This window comes from Artibeus jamaicensis, unplaced genomic scaffold, assembly GCF_021234435.1.
Source record: "Artibeus jamaicensis isolate MK-2021 breed Jamaican fruit bat unplaced genomic scaffold, CSHL_Jam_final contig_465, whole genome shotgun sequence".
NCBI lineage: Eukaryota > Metazoa > Chordata > Mammalia > Chiroptera > Phyllostomidae > Artibeus > Artibeus jamaicensis.
Genome location: NW_026521843.1, coordinates 12,477,472 through 12,495,298, shown reverse-complemented (window position 1 = coordinate 12,495,298; position 17,827 = coordinate 12,477,472). Strand labels below are relative to the sequence as shown.

General features: G+C 47.3%; 2 protein-coding genes across 5 annotated transcripts in view; one reads left to right on the top strand and one right to left on the bottom strand.

Moving 5' to 3' along the window:
- The window catches only part of FAM228B (family with sequence similarity 228 member B), a 34,754-nt gene that overhangs the window by 16,690 nt on the left and 237 nt on the right, over nt 1–17,827 (bottom strand). For both annotated transcript variants that reach the window (XM_053666954.1, XM_053666955.1), the window contains exons 2-3: nt 15,301–15,377; nt 9,100–9,191 (exon numbers count right to left, since the gene is read on the bottom strand). The gene's annotated coding sequence lies outside the window, so the exon portion shown is untranslated. The remainder of the gene's footprint in view (nt 1–9,099; nt 9,192–15,300; nt 15,378–17,827) is intronic.
- TP53I3 (tumor protein p53 inducible protein 3) lies at nt 1,196–17,638 on the top strand. 3 transcript variants are annotated; one of them, XM_053666951.1, is made up of 6 exons: nt 1,196–1,237; nt 12,536–12,678; nt 13,767–14,034; nt 15,225–15,437; nt 16,316–16,512; nt 17,248–17,638. In XM_053666951.1, exons 1-6 carry the CDS (start codon nt 1,198–1,200, stop codon nt 17,428–17,430), a joined length of 1,044 nt encoding a protein of 347 aa, XP_053522926.1. In that variant the 5' UTR covers nt 1,196–1,197; the 3' UTR covers nt 17,431–17,638. The 3 variants fall into 3 exon arrangements, with proteins under 3 accessions (XP_053522926.1, XP_036999318.2, XP_053522928.1); XM_037143423.2 differs by lacking the exon at nt 1,196–1,237 and adding an exon at nt 10,651–10,736 and having other exon boundaries at nt 17,248–17,637; XM_053666953.1 differs by lacking the exon at nt 1,196–1,237 and adding an exon at nt 10,850–10,882.

Sequence of the window (17,827 nt, the reverse complement as noted above, 5' to 3'; positions counted from 1 at the left end):
GACGAACTGGCCGGCCTGCCACAGGTGCGGACTCCCGGGCTATTTAACCGGGGCAGGAAACAGCCGGTGTCGCCCCAACACTTGTGAATGGATCCGCCAAGAGGGCTTTGCAAGGCCGGAGTGGACTGTATTTCAAGGAAAAGACTACAAATGTGTCCCCGCAGACAACTGTTAATGCTAAGAATGTGTGTGAGTTCTGAGGATTTGAAGACAGCTGGGTAAAGACCCCAAGGAAAGAAATCGACTTCAGTTTTCTGCCTCTCTTCCGATCCTACCTGTGAAGCGGACTAAGCCGGTTATTGCAACAGCAACGTTTGAGACGGCGGGCTCTACCAAGAGAGAGAAAGAAAGAAATGTGGGAAAGAAAGTGCTAACAGAGAGCCTGGTTCTGAGAAATGTTTGTTCCAGAACCTATCAGCTGCACCTTGCCTGTCTCTCTCCACTATGGTGTATCCTTCATATTCTACATCCTCCTTAAAAAAAAAGGTGACGAGGGATGGAGCAAAAAGAACTGCTGAACACAGACAACAGTGTGGTGATTGCTGGGGGTTGGGGGAGGACAGTGGAGGTGGAAGAGGGTATAGGTCAGGTAAGTGGTAATGGAAAAAATACAGTAAAAATTTTTTAAAAGTGATGTTGCCCCATGCCTCTTTAAACTTCTCTTGACCTTCCGTTGCCTATACGAAATTAAGGACATGGAATCACATTTACTGGAAGCCCTGTATTATGGATTAGGCACAGTTTATCCACATTATAAACTAAGTAGCCCCATTTTACAGATGAGAAAACTGAGGCTAAGCGAGGTTCAGTAACTCTTCCGTAGTCACGCAGCAGAAAATGGACGTGCTGGGATCCACGCCAGAGTGTCCAGTTCCAAAGTGCATTGCGTGTCTCATTGGGATAGGGGTATAGTACAGTCAACTGGGGAACTTCTTCAAAATACCCATGCTGTTATCGCAACAGTCTGAACATTTCTGACTACAGACAACTAATTTAGTGGAACAGAGTGGAGAGTCCAAAAGCAAATGTATGAAAAAATGGAAATCAGGAAATGGTGGAAAATACGGCTGGAACGTAACTGCTAGTCCTGCGATGAGGACCAAGAGAAAGGCATTCAGTTTCCTTATCCAGGAAGACACTGGCGTGGCTGTCATCAGGACCCATCTGTGTCTTCTGGTGGCAGCTTATGTGGAGGGCATGTGTCCTGGTGCTTGTGTGGAAGCCACAGAGAAACTGGGTAAGTTTGTCTCCCAGGGCCTGTCTTGGTTCCCTATTGTAGTTGAGTCTTCTGCCTGCAAGGGACAGAGACCACATCAGCTAGGACAGAAAGGAGGAGTTGGTTGCAGGGATACTGAGGATTCTTGTAGAACCAGGGCAAGGTGGAGCCTCAAGGAAAATGATTGCAGGGACTGGAACTCTGCCGGAGCTTTTCTCTGGTCTCTCCTTCTAAGAGGGCTGGGTTTGTTCTGTCCCTCTGAAAGTTGCCTCCTTTCCTGGCTGGCATTGTGGCCAAGACTCCCATTCTACCTCTTAATTTCTCTTAAGACGCTGATTTGACCGGTGTCAGATCAGACCCTTATATCATTTGGTCAGGGAGGATGAGGGAGGCAACAGATTGAAAAAGCAAGAGATGTAGCTCAGTGGACTGAGTGCCAGTCTGCAAACTGAAGGGCCACCAGTTCAATTCCCAGTCAGGGCACATGCCTGGGGTGCAGGCCAGGTCCCCAGTTGGGTGCATGCGAGAAGCAATTGATCAATGTTTCTCTCACACATTGATACTTCTCCAGTGCTTCTGACTGGTATAAAGTGGTATCTCATTGTGGTTTTAATTTGCATCTCTCTGATAGCTAACGATATTGAGCATCTCTTCATGTGTCTCTGGATCTTCTGTATGTCCTCAGAGAAGTGTCTGTTCAAGTCCTTAAGTCCTTTTTAATTGGGTTAGTTGTCTTAGAGTGGAGTCGTGTAAGTTCTTTGTATATTTTGGAGATTAAACCTTTGTCTGAGGTATCATTGGCAAATATGTTTTCCCATACAGTTGGTTGTCTTTTTAATTTAATACTGTTTTCTTTAGCCACGCAGAAGCTTTTTATTTTGATGAGATTCCATTTGTTTATTCTTTCCTTTATATTCCTTGTTCTAGGGGACATATCAGTGAAAATGTTGCTGCATGAAATATCTGAGATTTTCCTGCCAATGTTCTCCTCTAGGACTTTAATGGTTTCAAGGCTTATGTTTAAGTCTTTTATCCACCTTGAATTTATTTTGGTGTATGGTGTAAGTCTATGCTCAAGTTTCATTTTTTTGCACGTAGCTGTCCAGTTCTCCCAGCACCATTTGTTGAAGAGGCTATCTTTACTCCATTTTATGTTACTGCCCCCTTTGTCGAATATTAATGGACTGTAGAGAGTTGGGTTGATTTCTGGGCTCTCTGTTCTGTTCCATTGGTCTATGTGCCTGTTTTTATGCCAGTACCAGGCTGTTTTGATTACAGTGGCCTTGTAATACAGTTTGATATCAGGTATTGTGATCCCTCCCACTTTGTTCTTCTTTCTTAAAATTGCAGCTGCTATTCGGGGTTGCTTATGGTTCCATATAAATTTTTGAAGTGTTTGTTCTATGTCTGTGAAATATGCCATCGGTACTTTAATAGGTATTGCATTGAATCTGTAAATTGCTTTGGGTAGTATGGACATTTTGATGATGTTAATTCTCCCAATCCATGAACAAGGTATATGTTTCCATTTGTTTGTGTCTTCCCTGATTTCTTTTTTCAGTGCTGTGTAGTTTTCTGCATACAGGTCTTTTACCTCCTTAGTTAGGTTTATTCCCAGATATTTTATTTTTGTTTTTGCTATATCGAATGGGATTTTTTCCTTGATTTCTGCTTCTGCTGATTCATTGTTGGTATACAAAAGTGCCTTCAATTTCCGGATATTGACTTTGTAACCTGCTGTTTTGCCAAATTCATTAATTCGTTCGAGCAGTTTTTGGGTAGAGTCTATAGGATTTTCCATGTACACTATCATGTCATGTGCAAACAATGACAGTTTTGTTTCCTCCTTTCCTATTTGGATGCCTTTTATTTCCTTTTCTTGCCTGATTGCTGTGGCTAAAACTTCCAAAACTATATTGAATAGAAGTGGTGAAAGTAGACAACCTTGTCTTGTTCCTGATTTTAGTGGGAAAGCTTTTAGTTTTTGCCCATTGAGTATGATGTTGGCTTTGGGTCTCTCATATTGGCCTTTATTATATTGAGGAATGCTCCCTCTATTCCCACTTTGCTGAGTGTTTTTATCATAAATGGGTGTTGTACCTTATTAAAAGCTTTTTCCGCGTCTATTGATATGATCATGTGGTTTTTGTCTTTGCTTTTGTTTATGTGATGTATTACATTTACTGATTTGAGAATGTCGAACCATCCTTGCATCCCTGGGATGAATCCCACTTGGTCATGGTGTGTGATCTTTTTGATATATTGTTGGATGCGATTTGCTAATATTTTGTTGAGAATTTTAGCATCTATGTTCATCAGTAATATTGTCCTGAAGTTCTCTTTCTTTGTTGTGTCTCTATCTGATTTTGGAATTAGGATGATGCTGGCTTCATAAAAAGAATTTGGGAGTTCTCCATCCCTCTGGATTTTTTGGAATAGTCTATGAAGAATAGGGGTTAGCTCTTCCTTAAATGCTTTGTAGAATTCTCCTGTGAAACCATCTGGTCCGGGGCTTTTGTGTGATGGGAGTTTTTTTATTACTGCTTCAATTTCTTTTGTTGTTATTGGTGTGTTCAGATTTTCTGCTTCTTTTTCATTGAGTTTTGGAAGATTATATTTTTCTAGAAATGTGTCCATTTCCCCTAGGTTTTCAAATTTCTTGGCATACAACTCGTCATAGTACTTTCTTACAATCCCTTCTATTTCTGTGGTATCAGTTGTAATCTCTCCTCTTTCATTTCTGATTGTGTTTATTTGAGTCCTCTCTCTTCTTTTCTTGATGAGCCTACTTAAAGGCTTGTCTATTTTGTTTATCTTTTCAAAGAACCAACTTCTGGATTCATTGATCCTTAGGTTTGTGCTTTTAGTCTCTATGTCATTTAGTTCTTCTCTGATTTTGGTTATTTCCTTCCTTCTGCTTGCTCTGGGCTGTCTTTGTTGTTGTTCCTCGAGTTCTTGCAGGCATAGGGTTAGGTTGTTTATTTGAAATGTTTCTATCTTCTTTAGGTAGGCCTGTATTGCTATAAACTTCCTTCTCAGGACTGCCTTCACTGTGTCCCATAAGTTTTGGGTTGTTGTGAGTTCATTTTCATTTGTTTCCAGAAACGTTTTGATTTCTTCCCTAATTTCATTCTTGACCCATTCGTTGTTTAATAGCATACCATTCAGTCTCCATGATTTTGGGTGCTTTGGGTTTTTTCCTTTGGGGTTGGTTTCTAATTTCAATCCCTTGTGGTCAGAGAAGATGCTTGATATGATTTCAATTTTCTTGAATTTGTTGAGGCTCGTTTTGTGTCCTATCATGTGCTCTATCTTTGAGAATGTTCCATGTACATTTGAAAAGAATGTGTATTTAGCTTCTTTGGGATGAAGGGCTCTATATATATCAGTTAAGTCCATTTCATCAAGGGTGTTGTTTAATGCCACAATATCTTTGTTGATATTTTGTTTGGAAGATCTGTCCATTTTTGATAGTGGGGTGTTAAAATCCCCTACTATAATTGTGTTGCTGTCAATATTTTTCTTGAAGTCCTCTAAGATTTTCTTGATATATTTGGGTGCTCCTATGTTTGGTGCATATATATTTACGATGTTAATGTCTTCTTGGTGGATTCTTCCCTTGAGTATTATGAAGTGACCTTCTGGGTTTGTCTTTATGGCCCTCTTTTTGAAGTGTATTTTGTCTGATATGAGAATTGCTACCCCAGCTTTTTTTTCTTGTCCATTTGCTTGGAAAATTTGTTTCCAGCCTTTCACTTTTAGTCTGTGATGGTCTTTTGTCCGGAGGTGGGTCTCTTGTAGGCAGCATATGTGAGGGTCATGCTTTCTTATCCATTCAGCTATTCTGTATCTTTTGATTGGAGCATTTAATCCATTTACGTTTAAGGTTATTATTGATAGGTACTTATTCATTGCCATTTTTGTACCTGTGTTTTTCTCTGTCTCTCTCTTTTCCTTCCTTTCCTTAAAGCAGTCCTTTTAGTATTTCTTGTAGGGCTGGCTTGGTGGCAGCATATTCTTTTAGACTTCTTTTGTCTTGGAAGCTCTTTATTTGGCCTTCTATCTTGATTGAGAGCCTTGCTGGGTAAAGTAGCCTTGGTTGTAGGCCTCTGGTTCTCATTACTTGGAATATTTCTTGCCATTCTCTTCTTGCTTGGAGTGTTTCCATTGAGAAGTCAGTAACTAACCTTATTGGGTCTCCCTTGTATGTTACTTCTTTTTTTCTCCCTTGCTGCCTTTAAGATTCTCTCTTTGTCTTGAAATTTTGCCATTTTAATGATAATGTGTCTTGAAGTGGGCCTCCTTGGGTTCCTCTTGATTGGGACTCTGTGTGATTCCTGGATTTGTGTGACTTTTTCTCTCATCAAATTAGGGAAAATTTCTCTCATTACTCTTTCAAATATGTTTTCTATCCCTTGTTCTTCTTCTTCTTCTCCTTCTGGTATTCCTATTATTCGGATATTATTACGTTTCATATTGTCTTGCATTTCTCTTAATCTCTCTTCATTCTTTCTGAGCTTCTTTTCATTTTCCTGCTCTTTCTGTGAGATGTTTTCTACTTTGTCCTCCAACTCGCTAACCTGATCCTCCACCTCATCAATTCTACTTTTGAAACTTTCTACTGTGTTCTTCAATTCAGAAATTGTATTCTTCATTTCCTCTTGGCCCTTGCTGATAGTTTCTATTTCCTTTTTCATGTTGATATAGTTTGCGGTGAGATCATTGTAACTCCCCTGTAGTTTCTGGTAGCTCATTGTGAGTTCTTTGAACTTCATAACCAGTGCTTTGAATTCACTATCTGATAGTTGATTAGCCTCTATTTCATCTAACATTCTTTCTGAAGCTTCTGCTTTTTCTTTCATTTGGGGATTGTTTCTTTATCTTCCCATTGTTTGTGAGACTCTTCTTGTTAGCCTCAGCTTCTAAAATTGATCTGTTCTGATTCCCTGGGTTTATGTTGTGAACTTCTGTGGTATAATACCTGTGAATTTCAGTGGTGCAGACTCCTTCAGGTATCTTAATGTTCTCCGTTTCTGCCTACTCCTTTTATGGTGTATGTGTAATCAGTTGGAGGGGGAGGCAAAATGTTTTATGACAGCAGAAGAGTTTTTTATGATATTTACAGTCACAGCTGGTAGAGAGGAGATAGGCGATCTTTAGGCTATATATAGTGTTAACCATATTCTTCAACCCAACTTGCCACTTTTACGAAAGGATGGACAAAGGATAAGCCTCTTGTTGGGGAGGGAAGGCTTGTTAGTTGGATCTAGAAAGCAGTGAGGTTTCAGACGGTCAGATTTTGAGGTGAGTGTAAGGAACAGTAAACAGGTGTAGTGTGTGAGCAAATAGAGTTAATCACTACAGTAATAGAATTCAGGGACCTGTACAATGGGCTAAGATCTGGGAGATGTGTTGTGAAGTATTTACTGTTGTATAGATCAGCTATTATTTACACTAATATTAGAGCAGCAATCATATAACAAACTCTATGTGATCTGTCTGAGTAGAGGGTATAGAGCTTTAGGTAGTCTGCTAAAGAAAAACAAGAGGCGTGGAGTATAGAGGATGAGCAAAGCACTGTGGAGGAAAGGACAGGGGGAGCCTGTCTAATAATACAATATAACCACTCAAGACTAAGAAGCCTATACAGAAAGAGGAGGGATACAGAAATACTATTAAAATATAAAAGAAGTGAGAATAATGAAAAAATGCAACATCTCGCGGCTTCTCTGCTATAGGAAATTGAAATTTGTCTCTCTGTCTGTACTGTTGAGATGACCCCTCTTTGGGTCCCACTCTGGTCCTTTCACAGTTCCCAGTTGTTTGTGTCTCTTGTGGGTAAAAGAAAACAAAACAACAAACAAACAAACAAACAAAAAGACAGGAGAAGGGAGGCAAAAGTGATGAGTTTGAGAGGAAAGGAAGGACTAAAACAGGGAAAAAGAAAGAAGAGGGACAAATTATAGAAAGATAAGGCAATAATAAAATTAAAAAATATATAAGATTACTAAACAAACGCAAAAAAAGTTACTAAAAAAAAGGGAAAAAAACAACAACAACAAAAAACCTTCCCTTGTTGGTTTCAAACTGTCCAGACTGGTTTTTCTGGTTGCAGCAGGATCTCTCTGTGGGCTGGGATGCTGGCCCAAGTGCCCACACCAGCCAGGCTACCAGACTGGGGTGTGGGCACCCCAGTACTCGCCAAGCTGGTTGGGTCCCACGGGTTCTGGTAGGGTCCTTTCCAGTCCTGTGGCGGGACTCAGAAGCCTCTGTGCCTGTGTGCGCCTGCCAGGCTGTCTGGGACCCGAGGAACCGGCAAGGTGCCTCCCAGTCCTGTGGCGGGACTCAAATGCCTCTGCTTTCCCCCTGGCTCGCCGCAAGGCTGGGTGGGAAGCAAGCCAAGCTGCCCTGGCAGGAGAATACCTCAGTCCACTTAAAAAAAAACAACAACAAAAAAACCCTCTCAAGACAGCCTGCCTCTCAGCCCAGCCCAGTCCCCAGCCAGACCAGTGAGGACAATGCACCTCTCAATTCTCCCAGGCTGGTGACCACAGAGACTGCAGTTGAACACAGCCCTCTGTCTTTGTAATCCTCCCTGATAATGCAAGCAGGCAAGCAGACAAGTCTCTGCCCAGTGTTGTCCAGTTTTGTTTATACGGGGATCGGGGGAGCTGCTGGCCCATGCTGGTGGCCACTGGGGCTGCTGGGTGCCCAGGCTCCTGTGGCAGACACCTCTGGTGCTGGTCTCAGACCGATGGCTCTGGACCCTGACCATAGAAGCAGCACCGGGGCCGCCTGGCCCCCGCCGCCGCTTTGTCTTTACTCCGGTCCCCAAGACCCCACTGACCTGCCACTGTCTGGTGTTTCAGCGTCCGTCACAATCTCTTCTTTTAATTTCACAAATGCTGGATAACCAATGGTTTAGTGGGCTGCTTCTCTATAGATCTGCCAGGATTTTCACCCACGAGTACGGGAGCTAGAATCCGCTCATCCTACTTCGTTGCCATCTTCCCGGCATCCCCCCTCATTCCATCTTTTAACATGATGAACCGTTTCAATTTGTAGAATCTGATATAGCTTAGAAAAATTTTATTCTATCATTTGTTTAACTACCGAGTCTTCTTTATCCATCCCTCCTCCTCCTTTTAAAACTCCTGTTATTCTCATCGCAGGGTCTCCTGCGATGAGAATCTCTTATCTTCTTATGAATTTCTGCTTCTTGAGTTTTTTGATCTGTTGCCTGAGATATTTCTTGACCTCAGTCTTCTTAGCCACTAATTTGGGTCTCAACAGCAACTCTCATTCAATGCAACTACTAAATTATTTCATTGGGTTTTTTTTTTTAATTCTAGTATTTTTGTGATAGTCCTGACTCTTCTCAATGGCTTTTTTATTTTTTGAATTCAAGTTTTCACATTAAACAGTTACTCCATTTTGCTGGTCATATATTCTATTCTAACAGATCTGGACTCAGGCTGCTGGCTCACATTAGTTATTTTCTGATTATTAAAATACCTTAAATTACTGGGGCCCTGGCTGGTGTAGCTCAGTGAATTGAGCGTGGGCCTGTGAACCAAAAGATCAAGGTTCAATTACCCGTCAGGGCACATGCCTGGGTTGCAGGCCAGTTTCCAGCAGGGGATGCACCAGAAGCAACCATACATTGGAAAAAAAATTACTACAGCATGCCTGCAGATGGTGAAAGGAGAGGTGGCTGGGGTGTGGATAAGGTAGCAAAAAGACTCCCTGCTGTTTCGATTCTGCCCCCCCCCCCCCCCGTTACTCACCCAATTTCAGGAGCAGGGAGGGCTGAGCCCATCCATTAAGCTCAATCTGTGCTTCACGTGAGCTATGAGCCCAACATACTCCCGTGAGATACTGACCTTCCTGTACATCTCCCAAGTCAAGCTTTTCCCAGATCCATTGCTCGCCATTCCTTGTCCAGAAGCTCTGGTCTTGTTCTGCAGAAGCTGATCTAGACCGGAGGGGTGAGAGTGAGTGAGAAGACACCCTCCGGCCCCCTCGGAGGAGACGCACAACAGGGCGCTGAGGACGAGTAGGTTTCTTGAGACAGGAGGGAGAGTGACCTTAGTGCCAGGACACCGAGTTTGGGTCTTTAACTACCGGGGAGCCAGCAGCAGAGGGTTTCTGTCCTTCCTGAGACACGGTCCCTCTGAGACACTAGAGTCTCCCCACAGAAGTAGCAGGACCACCCGCTGCACAGCTTCTAGGAAAGGCCTCACGTGGGCCTTCTCTCTGAACGCACTTGCTCCCTCTGTTCCGTTCCTTGGGAGGATGGCCCCGGTCTAGACAGCAAGAGGAGGGAGGGTGGCAGACAGGCATTCCTGTGAAAGAGAGCCTTATAAAAACACCCAGTAACCTGGGTAACCTGACTGGAGATGTGCTCGGCAGAGGGATGTAAAGAGAGAAAAGGGGACTTTGCAATTGACAGCAGACAGTGTTATGCCAGGCAGCCTGCTATGGTGGGAAGAGCCCTGGGCTGGGCCCCAGGAGGTGTATTTGATTCCTGGCTCTGGCGCTCACTAGATATGTGCCCCTGGAAGTCAATCTGTAGCTCGGCTCCTTTTTAGCAAAGTGTTATGATGATCAAGTAAGAAAATGCGTGTCGAGAGGTAAATTATACAGCACTACAAAAGGTACGAGGCACACACGTGTGTGTCATCTTCTAGCCCAGTGGTTCTGAACCCCCGGGGGCAGTTTTGCACCCCTTCAGCCACCCCAACCTCTGGCCCAGGGATATCTGGGGCTGTCTGGAAACATTCCATATTGTCACGCCTGGACGAAGGTGCTCTTGGTACAGTATCTAGTGGATGGAGACCAGGGATGCCGCTGAACTTCCCACCGTGCACAGGGCGGTCTGCCACAACCAAGCATCATTAGTCCAAAGTGTAGTAATGCCGAGGTCGAGAAACCCACAGGCAGTCTACTGGTACAGCTTTCAACCAGTCCGAATTCTCTCCCCGAGCAGGACTTTCCAGGGGCCGCCTCCTGGTCCCCAGGAAAGTGAGGAGGAAGAGCAGCAGTGACCAGGAGCCCAGGACTGCCTTTTCCTTCCCTTTCTTTGTTCCTACTCCCCTTTTCTCTTAGCACCACACCGCTTGCCGGTCCGACTCGAGGTGCCCGGCCACAGGAAGGGCAGGACACCAGACCCGCGGCGTAACTGGGCTGCGAGCCCAGCCTGACTGGGAAATGGACCAAGTTCAGGTCCAGTTCCCTGGAGAGAGAGGGAAGTTTCCTCTTCTTGCAGTAAGAGGTGGGACAACGTTTCCTGCCAAACCGAGAGAAAGACTAATTTCCAGAGGCTCAAAGGAAAAGGAAAACTTGTTTGCCGTTTCCATCTTTGCATTTTAAGGAGGGAGGGAGGGAGGGGGCTGGTCCAGGTCTGCCCCACCCCTTTCGCGCTGCCTCGCTGTCAGACAGTGCCAGGCCTGCGGGGGTGCTGCTCCAAGGGTCTGCAGGGATCGCAGGGCCAGGCCGTGCCGTCTGGAGCAGCTAATAGGTGGGTAACTCACACAGGCGCCAGTGACTGCCGGGGGGGGGGGGCGGGAGCGGGGCGGGACAGAGTGGGGGCGCTGGTTTCGACTCGGAGGGAGTGGAATTTGCCCCCTGCTCTCCAGTGTTTTCCTGCTCCTCACCATCCACCCGGTAGGGCTGTCCCCGCCTCATTCACCCTGTCCCAATCTGGGTCCTCTGTGTAGGGTCCTCCGGATCGGCTGGGACCTCAGAGGAAGGGGTGAGGGGCAGGACACACCTTGCAAAGGTGGGCAAAATGAAGCCACTGGGGCAGAAGCCCCGCAGCATGGACTCGGGCCGCCGACCGGACTGAAGGGGGTCGTTTGCCTGCGCCCATCAGAGCCCCAGGAGGCACTAACAGGAGTTTGCAGCCAAGAATGAAAGGATTTATTAAGGAGGTGGCGCCACGCCAGGAGTCACAGGCAGCTCATCTCAAAGACCTGGCTCCCCCGTGGCTTCCAGGAGGTGGATTATTAGGGAAAAGTCATTAGTCATGGTGACTAGTGGAGTTCAGGTCCTGGTCTGTACTGATCGGTGGGTGCAGGGGTAGGGGTCATAGATCACTGCGCCAGGGACTGATTTCAGCCTTGGAGTTGTTCTGTCCAGCTTCGCAAGGGCTGGCTCTGTGGGACTGTCCTGCTTTCCTGGGTCCAGAGCTAAAACACAACTGAGGCCAAGACACTATGTTTAACTTCGTCTCAGGGAGGGCCTTGGTCCTAAGACTATTGGTTCTTGTCCAGAACCTCATTGTCCTGGGAGCTTCGTGATTCAGCAAGGGAGAGATTGGTGGGTAAGTCAGGGCACTAGGTGAAGCCAGTTTGAGTCAAAGGAAAAAAAACTAAAAGTCCAGATTAAAGAAAATTAGGTTCTTGGGTGGTTACACCAGTTGACACAGGCAGGGTGGGGATTCCAACTTGGGGAATTTGCCCCCTGCCCTCCAGTGTTTTCCTGCTCCGCAGCACCCACCCGGTAGGGACGTCCCCGCCTCGTTCACCCTGTCCCAATCTGGGTCCTCTACACAGGGTCCATCTCGATCAGGCAGGGCCTCAGAAGAAGGTGGGAGGGGGGCCAGACCCTGAGGAAACCGAGGAAAAGGGGCTGGTGGCAGGAGCTGGCAGGCAGGGCCCTCAGTGTGGGCCCCGGCACTGTGGTCCTGGTCCCGGACTGGCGGGGTCCTTTGCCTGCACCCGTCAGAGTACTTTGTGCTCGAACCTGACCCTCCAGTGGCTTCCAGGGGGTGGATTATACAGGGTCGGGTAATAGTAGGGTTCCAGTTCTGAGCAAGTGAAGCACAGTTTATTCCTATATTATTACTTATTGTATTTTTCCCACTTGGATGACTGTAACCCTAGTGTTGCCGCACCCCAAGCCTACTCTGGCCCTGCCCTGTATAATCCACCCCCAGGGAGGGAAAAGTCACCAGTCATAGTGACTGAAGGAGTTTGGGTCCCGGTCTCAAGTGATTGGTGGGTGCTGGGGTGGGGCCCTGGATCTTGGCACCTGGTCCTGACATCAGCCAAGGGGCTGTCCTGTCCAGCTTTGCAAGGCTTGTTCTGTGGGACTGTTCTCCTCTCCTGGGTTCAGCTGCCAAGATACCAAGTGTAACTCTGACCCAATTACCAAGTGTAATTGGGTCACTAGACCCAACCTAGGCTACTGGTGAAGCTAGTTTGAGTCAAAGGAAAAAAATAAAAATAAGAGGCCAGATTAAAGAAAATAAGGTTTCTGCGCTCTGCTCCTCGAAGACTCTCAGGCCCCCTGCCTTGCTCTGCTCTGTGTCCCCAGGAAACATGTTAGCTGTACACTTCGACGAGCCAGGAGGGCCAGAAAACCTCTACCTGAAGGAAGTGGCCAAGCCCAGCCCAGGAGAGGGAGAGGTGCTCCTGAAGGTGGTGGCCAGTGCCCTGAACCGGGCGGACATACTCCAGGTACTCGGGGACCAGGGCGGGACTCCAGAGCCTTCAGTCAGCCCAACAGATAAGGAATAACCTTTGGCATGGCCAGGAACACCTGTGAGGTGTGTGCTGTATGGGTGCTGGGGGTTCTGAGCCCTGCAGCCCTTTAATCTCCTTTGCTTACACAAAATACAGGGGCACGGTGGTATTTGCAAAGTAGAACCCACCCTGAGTTGATCCTTAGTCGGCTCGGCCTTCCAGATAAGAAGAGGGGATTACATTTGTTGAGGTTGGAGGGTGTTAGGCCAAGCTCTGTCTCACTGACTCTGCAGGTAGCCCCGCAGCAACCTCCGTAGTCAACAGGGAAAGAAACCAAGAGTTCAGCGGCTTAGGCAACACACCCAAGACCACACCACCCCTCACCCTGGGAGGCCGTGATTCAGATGGAGGCCTGTGTGTCTCCGAAGTCTGCACTCTTTCCACTCCAAGGCTCCCAGGGCGGGCAGGGAGCAGCACTCAGAACTTCCTTCTGCCTGCTGTTCGAAGAGCTAATGCGGACCCACTGCACCAGCTGGGGTGATTGAGAAATTCACACCAGGATCACCCGGGGCATTCTTTCCAAATTTACATGACCGGGGGGACCCAGGCATGTGTGTTTTGAAAAAGCTGCTCAGATGGCTCTGGTGCACACTCCTGGTTCAGCTCCTCTGTCTGCAGCCCTGGTCAGAGGCCTCTGAGGATCCCAACGAGTAAGTACAGAGCCTGGCATTTGATAGGCGAGACCTATCATTCACGAGTCCATGGTTTTGTTCCTTGTCCCGCTACCGATTTACTTTGCAGCCTTGGACCAGGCATTGCCTTGCCCAGGTCTCAGTTTCTCCATTTGTAAAACAGGGGGTTTAGATGAGGGGAAAAGCTAAAGACCTTACTAGTTGTGGTATCCCCTGATTATCTGATCTACTGTGTCTTATTTGCATGAAACAAATGGCCTCTCCTCTCTCTTTTCCTGACTTTATTCTGAATTTTCTGTCAGAGAAAAGGGGTCACTGGAAGAGGGCCAGGGATAGTGATACACAGATTTCTGATCCTGCTCTCCACTCAGTGCGTCCCTCTCTCTGCAGAGACGGGGCCAGTATCCTCCTCCCCCGGGAGCCAGCACCATCCTGGGAGTTGAGGCATCCGGACACGTGGTGGAGCTGGGGCCTGGATGCCAGGGGCGCTGGAAGATTGGGGACCCAGCCATGGCTCTGCTGTCCGGTGGGGGTCAGGCTCAGTACGTCACTGTCCCTGAAGGGTTCCTCATGCCCATCCCAGCAGGACTGACCATGCCCCAGGCTGCAGCCATCCCGGAGGCCTGGCTCACCGCCTTCCAGCTGTTACATCTTGTGGGTGAGGAGCCTCCCCCACACAACACTGCTCAATTCTGTCCTGGCTTAGCCACCTCAAAACCCAGCAGTCGTCCAGGGCAGCTTTGTCCTGGCCACTGAGCCACACCTAAACCCAGCACCTCCCCCGACTGTACCCCCAGTAGTGTCCCCAGGAAGTGTCACATCCTCATTCCATGTTAGCAATGGCTTGACAGTTGAGGATGAAAGTCATGGTTAGTGGGTAGAAAGCAAGCCTGGGAAGCGCTGGACAGAAGGCCAGTGTGCGTCTTCACACCGCTGGCCCACCAGTCACCCCAGCTCCTCGAAGTCACGCTGAGCTTCTCTCTGGGAGCCTCAGGCCAGCAGAGGGGCCATTCAGTCAAGTCTTATCCCTCCCCGACCCCGCTGAGGCGAGCCAAGACGTCATTTGAGGGAGCCTAAGAAGACTCCTTATGGAGCTCAGAGTAACTGGGAAGACAAAGCATTCACAGAAATTAGACAACCGTAAAGTTCAGAAGGGTGTGGGCAAAGGTGGTCAGAGAAGGCTTTCTGGAAGAGGACTTGAAGGGGGGTAGAGTCACATGGAAGGATAGCAGGCACGGTGGTCTAAGATAGTGTCTTTTTCTCTCTTTGTGAGAGAGAAAGGTGAGTTTGGCTGCTCCACTCAGAAGTGAAGGATGACAGTTATCACTTCTTTTCACAATGAGGCTGGGACTGGATTGTGGTCACCCTGAACTGCAGGCTGTGGGGACTTGATGCGAAAGCCCACTGAGAGCCACGTTACATTTTGGGGACATAGTGACATAATGAAAACTTGTTTTAGGAGGAGGAGCCTGGCAGCTGGCGGGTGCCTGGATTAGTGAAGTCGGCCGGAGGCCGGGTTCAGACTGAAGAAGGACTGGCTTCCGGTGGTGATGGTGGGAATGGTGGCTATTCTTACTTAGCAGGCTCAGGTTAGTGATGGGCGTTTTGGAGTTATTTCATAGGTAGCAGAGATTACAGATGTGGCTGCTAATAACTTTCAAAAGATGTTTCCCCACTTTGACCAGAGGCAATAAGATAAAAAAGAACTACCAATATGTTCTCTAAAGTGAGCAAGAAATGTGGCATTTGGTGGTCCCAGAGCTGGGTGATCACAATAGAATATGCCCACGTGGGCAATGTGTAGCAGTGGCAGAGTACACAGAGTGGTTCCTGTACTTTCTGTCACAGGAAATGTTCAGGCCGGAGACTCTGTGCTGATCCACGCAGGACTCAGCGGGGTGGGCACAGCGGCCATCCAACTCACCCGGTTAGCTGGAGCTATTCCTCTGGTCACAGCTGGCTCCCAGGACAAGATTCAAATGGCAGAAAAACTCGGAGCAGCTGTTGGATTTAATTACAAAGAAGAGGATTTTTCTGAAGCAGCAATGAAATTCACCGAAGGTAAGTAACCATTTCTGCAGCTCAGCAGGAATTTCAGAGATGATTAAATAATATCTTCATCAGTCTCCAGGTAGCCAGAGTCTTGACTGGTCTGGTCTCTGCCAAACGCACGACAGCTGCCCTGGTCAAGTTCTAGTACTCAGGTGTTTGACCTCTGGAGATAGGCAGGCCATATTTAGGACAAAGACAGTTTCCATGTGTACTCTTGTGATAAGATTCATACACGTTTTAGAAACTGTATGTACCAGAGTTGGCCCAGAATTATCCAGGACCTCTTATTCCCAACCAGCTGGCACACGGGGGGTTAGAAGGAGATACGGGGCATGGAGACCAGTTCGGAGGCATCTGCAGCAGGGTTGGGGTGCTAGCTTCCTAAATGGATAAGCCTCTGTATTCCAAAGCCAAATCTGAATATTTCTGGCACATCCTTTTCCATTTTTTCATGAATTGAAAAAGGGGAGATGACACCAAAACTAGCAAAGCTCCAAGTCAAACAATCCAGTGCAGATACTTCATAACTTAGCTGTGAACTACTGGCCTGCCCTGTAGCCCGGGGTGGACCTCCCCTGTTTTGTTCTCACTCATGCCCAGGAGCCAGTGGGGTTATGTGGGTACTGGATCATGGCGTTGCCCCATTTCCCACTTGCTGTGGCTAAAGATCATAAAAGACGAACTATTTCACATAGATATGGTAGAGTTCAGCTACCTAAACTACATTCAGTGTTTGTATATGCAGTGTTTCTAGTTCCAACCTGCGGATGTACCACTGGTGCCTGTATTTATTTATACCTATATGTCCACCAACACGACACGGAACCCTATTTTGCACCAAGCTTTCTGTGCCTGACTAGCATTGCAAATTGTGATTTATGTGGAAGGTGCTGGAGTCAACCTTATTCTAGACTGCATAGGAGGATCCCACTGGGAGAAAAATGTCAACTGCCTGGCTGTTGATGGTCGCTGGGTTCTCTATGGCCTGATGGGAGGAAACGAAGTCAATGGGCCTCTACTTTCAAAACTGCTTTTTAAACGAGGAAGTCTGATCGGCAGTCTGCTGAGATCTAGGGACAGAAAGGTGAGTGACGAGTGAAAACTGTTCCCCAGAGAAGTGTAATTCATCTCCATGACCCCAAAGAATGGAAGAAATGCCACATGTTAAGTTAGGAAGCCTAAGCAGAAACCTGCCTCTCTGTGGATGAACAGTTAACCCAATCTCACAGAACTAAGTCCAATTGGTGAATAGAAGCCTCCACATCTTGGAGAGAGGGCGGCTAATGCTGCATGCATGAGACCAGGGAGTCTTTCTAACAGAATGAACAAAGCACTGACCATATTAGGAAGCACTTTTAACAGTTTCAAGACTTTGTTTTAAAAGGCACGACTCTTTTCAGGAGGCTAAGTAAGCCTCTACCTGCAACCTGAAATCTGTGTCAGCTTCGGGAATGTTTCCCAACATTAGGTTTCACACTAATTGGGGGAGAGCAGAGCTTAAACATCCCATTTGAACTGAGTCTCTCCAAGGTCTGTCTGTCTGTGGCTGCCTCCTGCTTGAAACCTTTATTTAAAAAACACTCCTTAGGCTGTCAGTAACACTAATATTTTACTCCAGGCTTCAGTCTTTATCTGGTACAGAACAGAGGTTACACATTTGGGGGCATGCGCATACATGTTGGTGATGAAGGGGTTAGATACCCCTGTGTGCCTTTCCAGATGGGTAGTCATTCCACAGAGAGCACAAAGGCTAAGCGGGATGGGCGGTGGCAAGGTAAGGCCGCTGTCCCGGCTGACGGTCTCCTTTTCCTTATCTTAGTACAAGCAATCGCTGGTGAAGGCTTTTACAGAACAAGTTGTGCCCCACTTCTCCACGGAGAGTACCCACCGACTACGGCCGGTTGTGGACCGAGTCTACCCCGTGGCTGAAATCCAAGAGGCCCATAAGTACATGGAGAGTAATCAGAACGTGGGCAAAATCGTCCTGGAGCTGCCCCAGTGAAGGAGCACAGTACAGGGAACGGGTACCTCAGGCCTTTGCAGAGCAAGCTTGTTGAAAATTCATTGTACGCAGACAAGAGGCCAGAGGCTACCCCAGGCCCACATGTAACCCTCTGGGCCTTCCTGGGCCCCGTCAATCAATTCATGTAAAGCTGTCCTAAGGAAATAAAGAGTGCACTTGAAGGGTAGCCGGCTCAGGACCGGCGGTCTCTACGCGCGGACTGAGGCAACGCGGGCGGGGAAGAGGTGGGAGATCGGATGGGCATTGCGGCGGGGATTACAGGCGAAGCCAGGTCAGCCCACACTCGATCTTCAGGGCTGCGCCGGGCTCCTGTGTACGGAATTATAACGACCCTGTAGATCCCCCCCTCGCGCACCATCAGAGGTCCGGGCCCACC

Bases quoted from the DNA above. Each gene is read 5' to 3' on its own strand.
- TP53I3 (XM_053666951.1), top strand. From the start codon at position 1,198: ATGTGTCCTGGTGCTTGTGTGGAAGCCACAGAGAAACTGG. The intron at 12,679-13,766 runs GTACTCGGGGAC...CTCTCTCTGCAG, and splicing joins ACCGGGCGGACATACTCCAG to AGACGGGGCCAGTATCCTCC. The intron at 15,438-16,315 runs GTAAGTAACCAT...TTTATGTGGAAG, and splicing joins AGCAATGAAATTCACCGAAG to GTGCTGGAGTCAACCTTATT.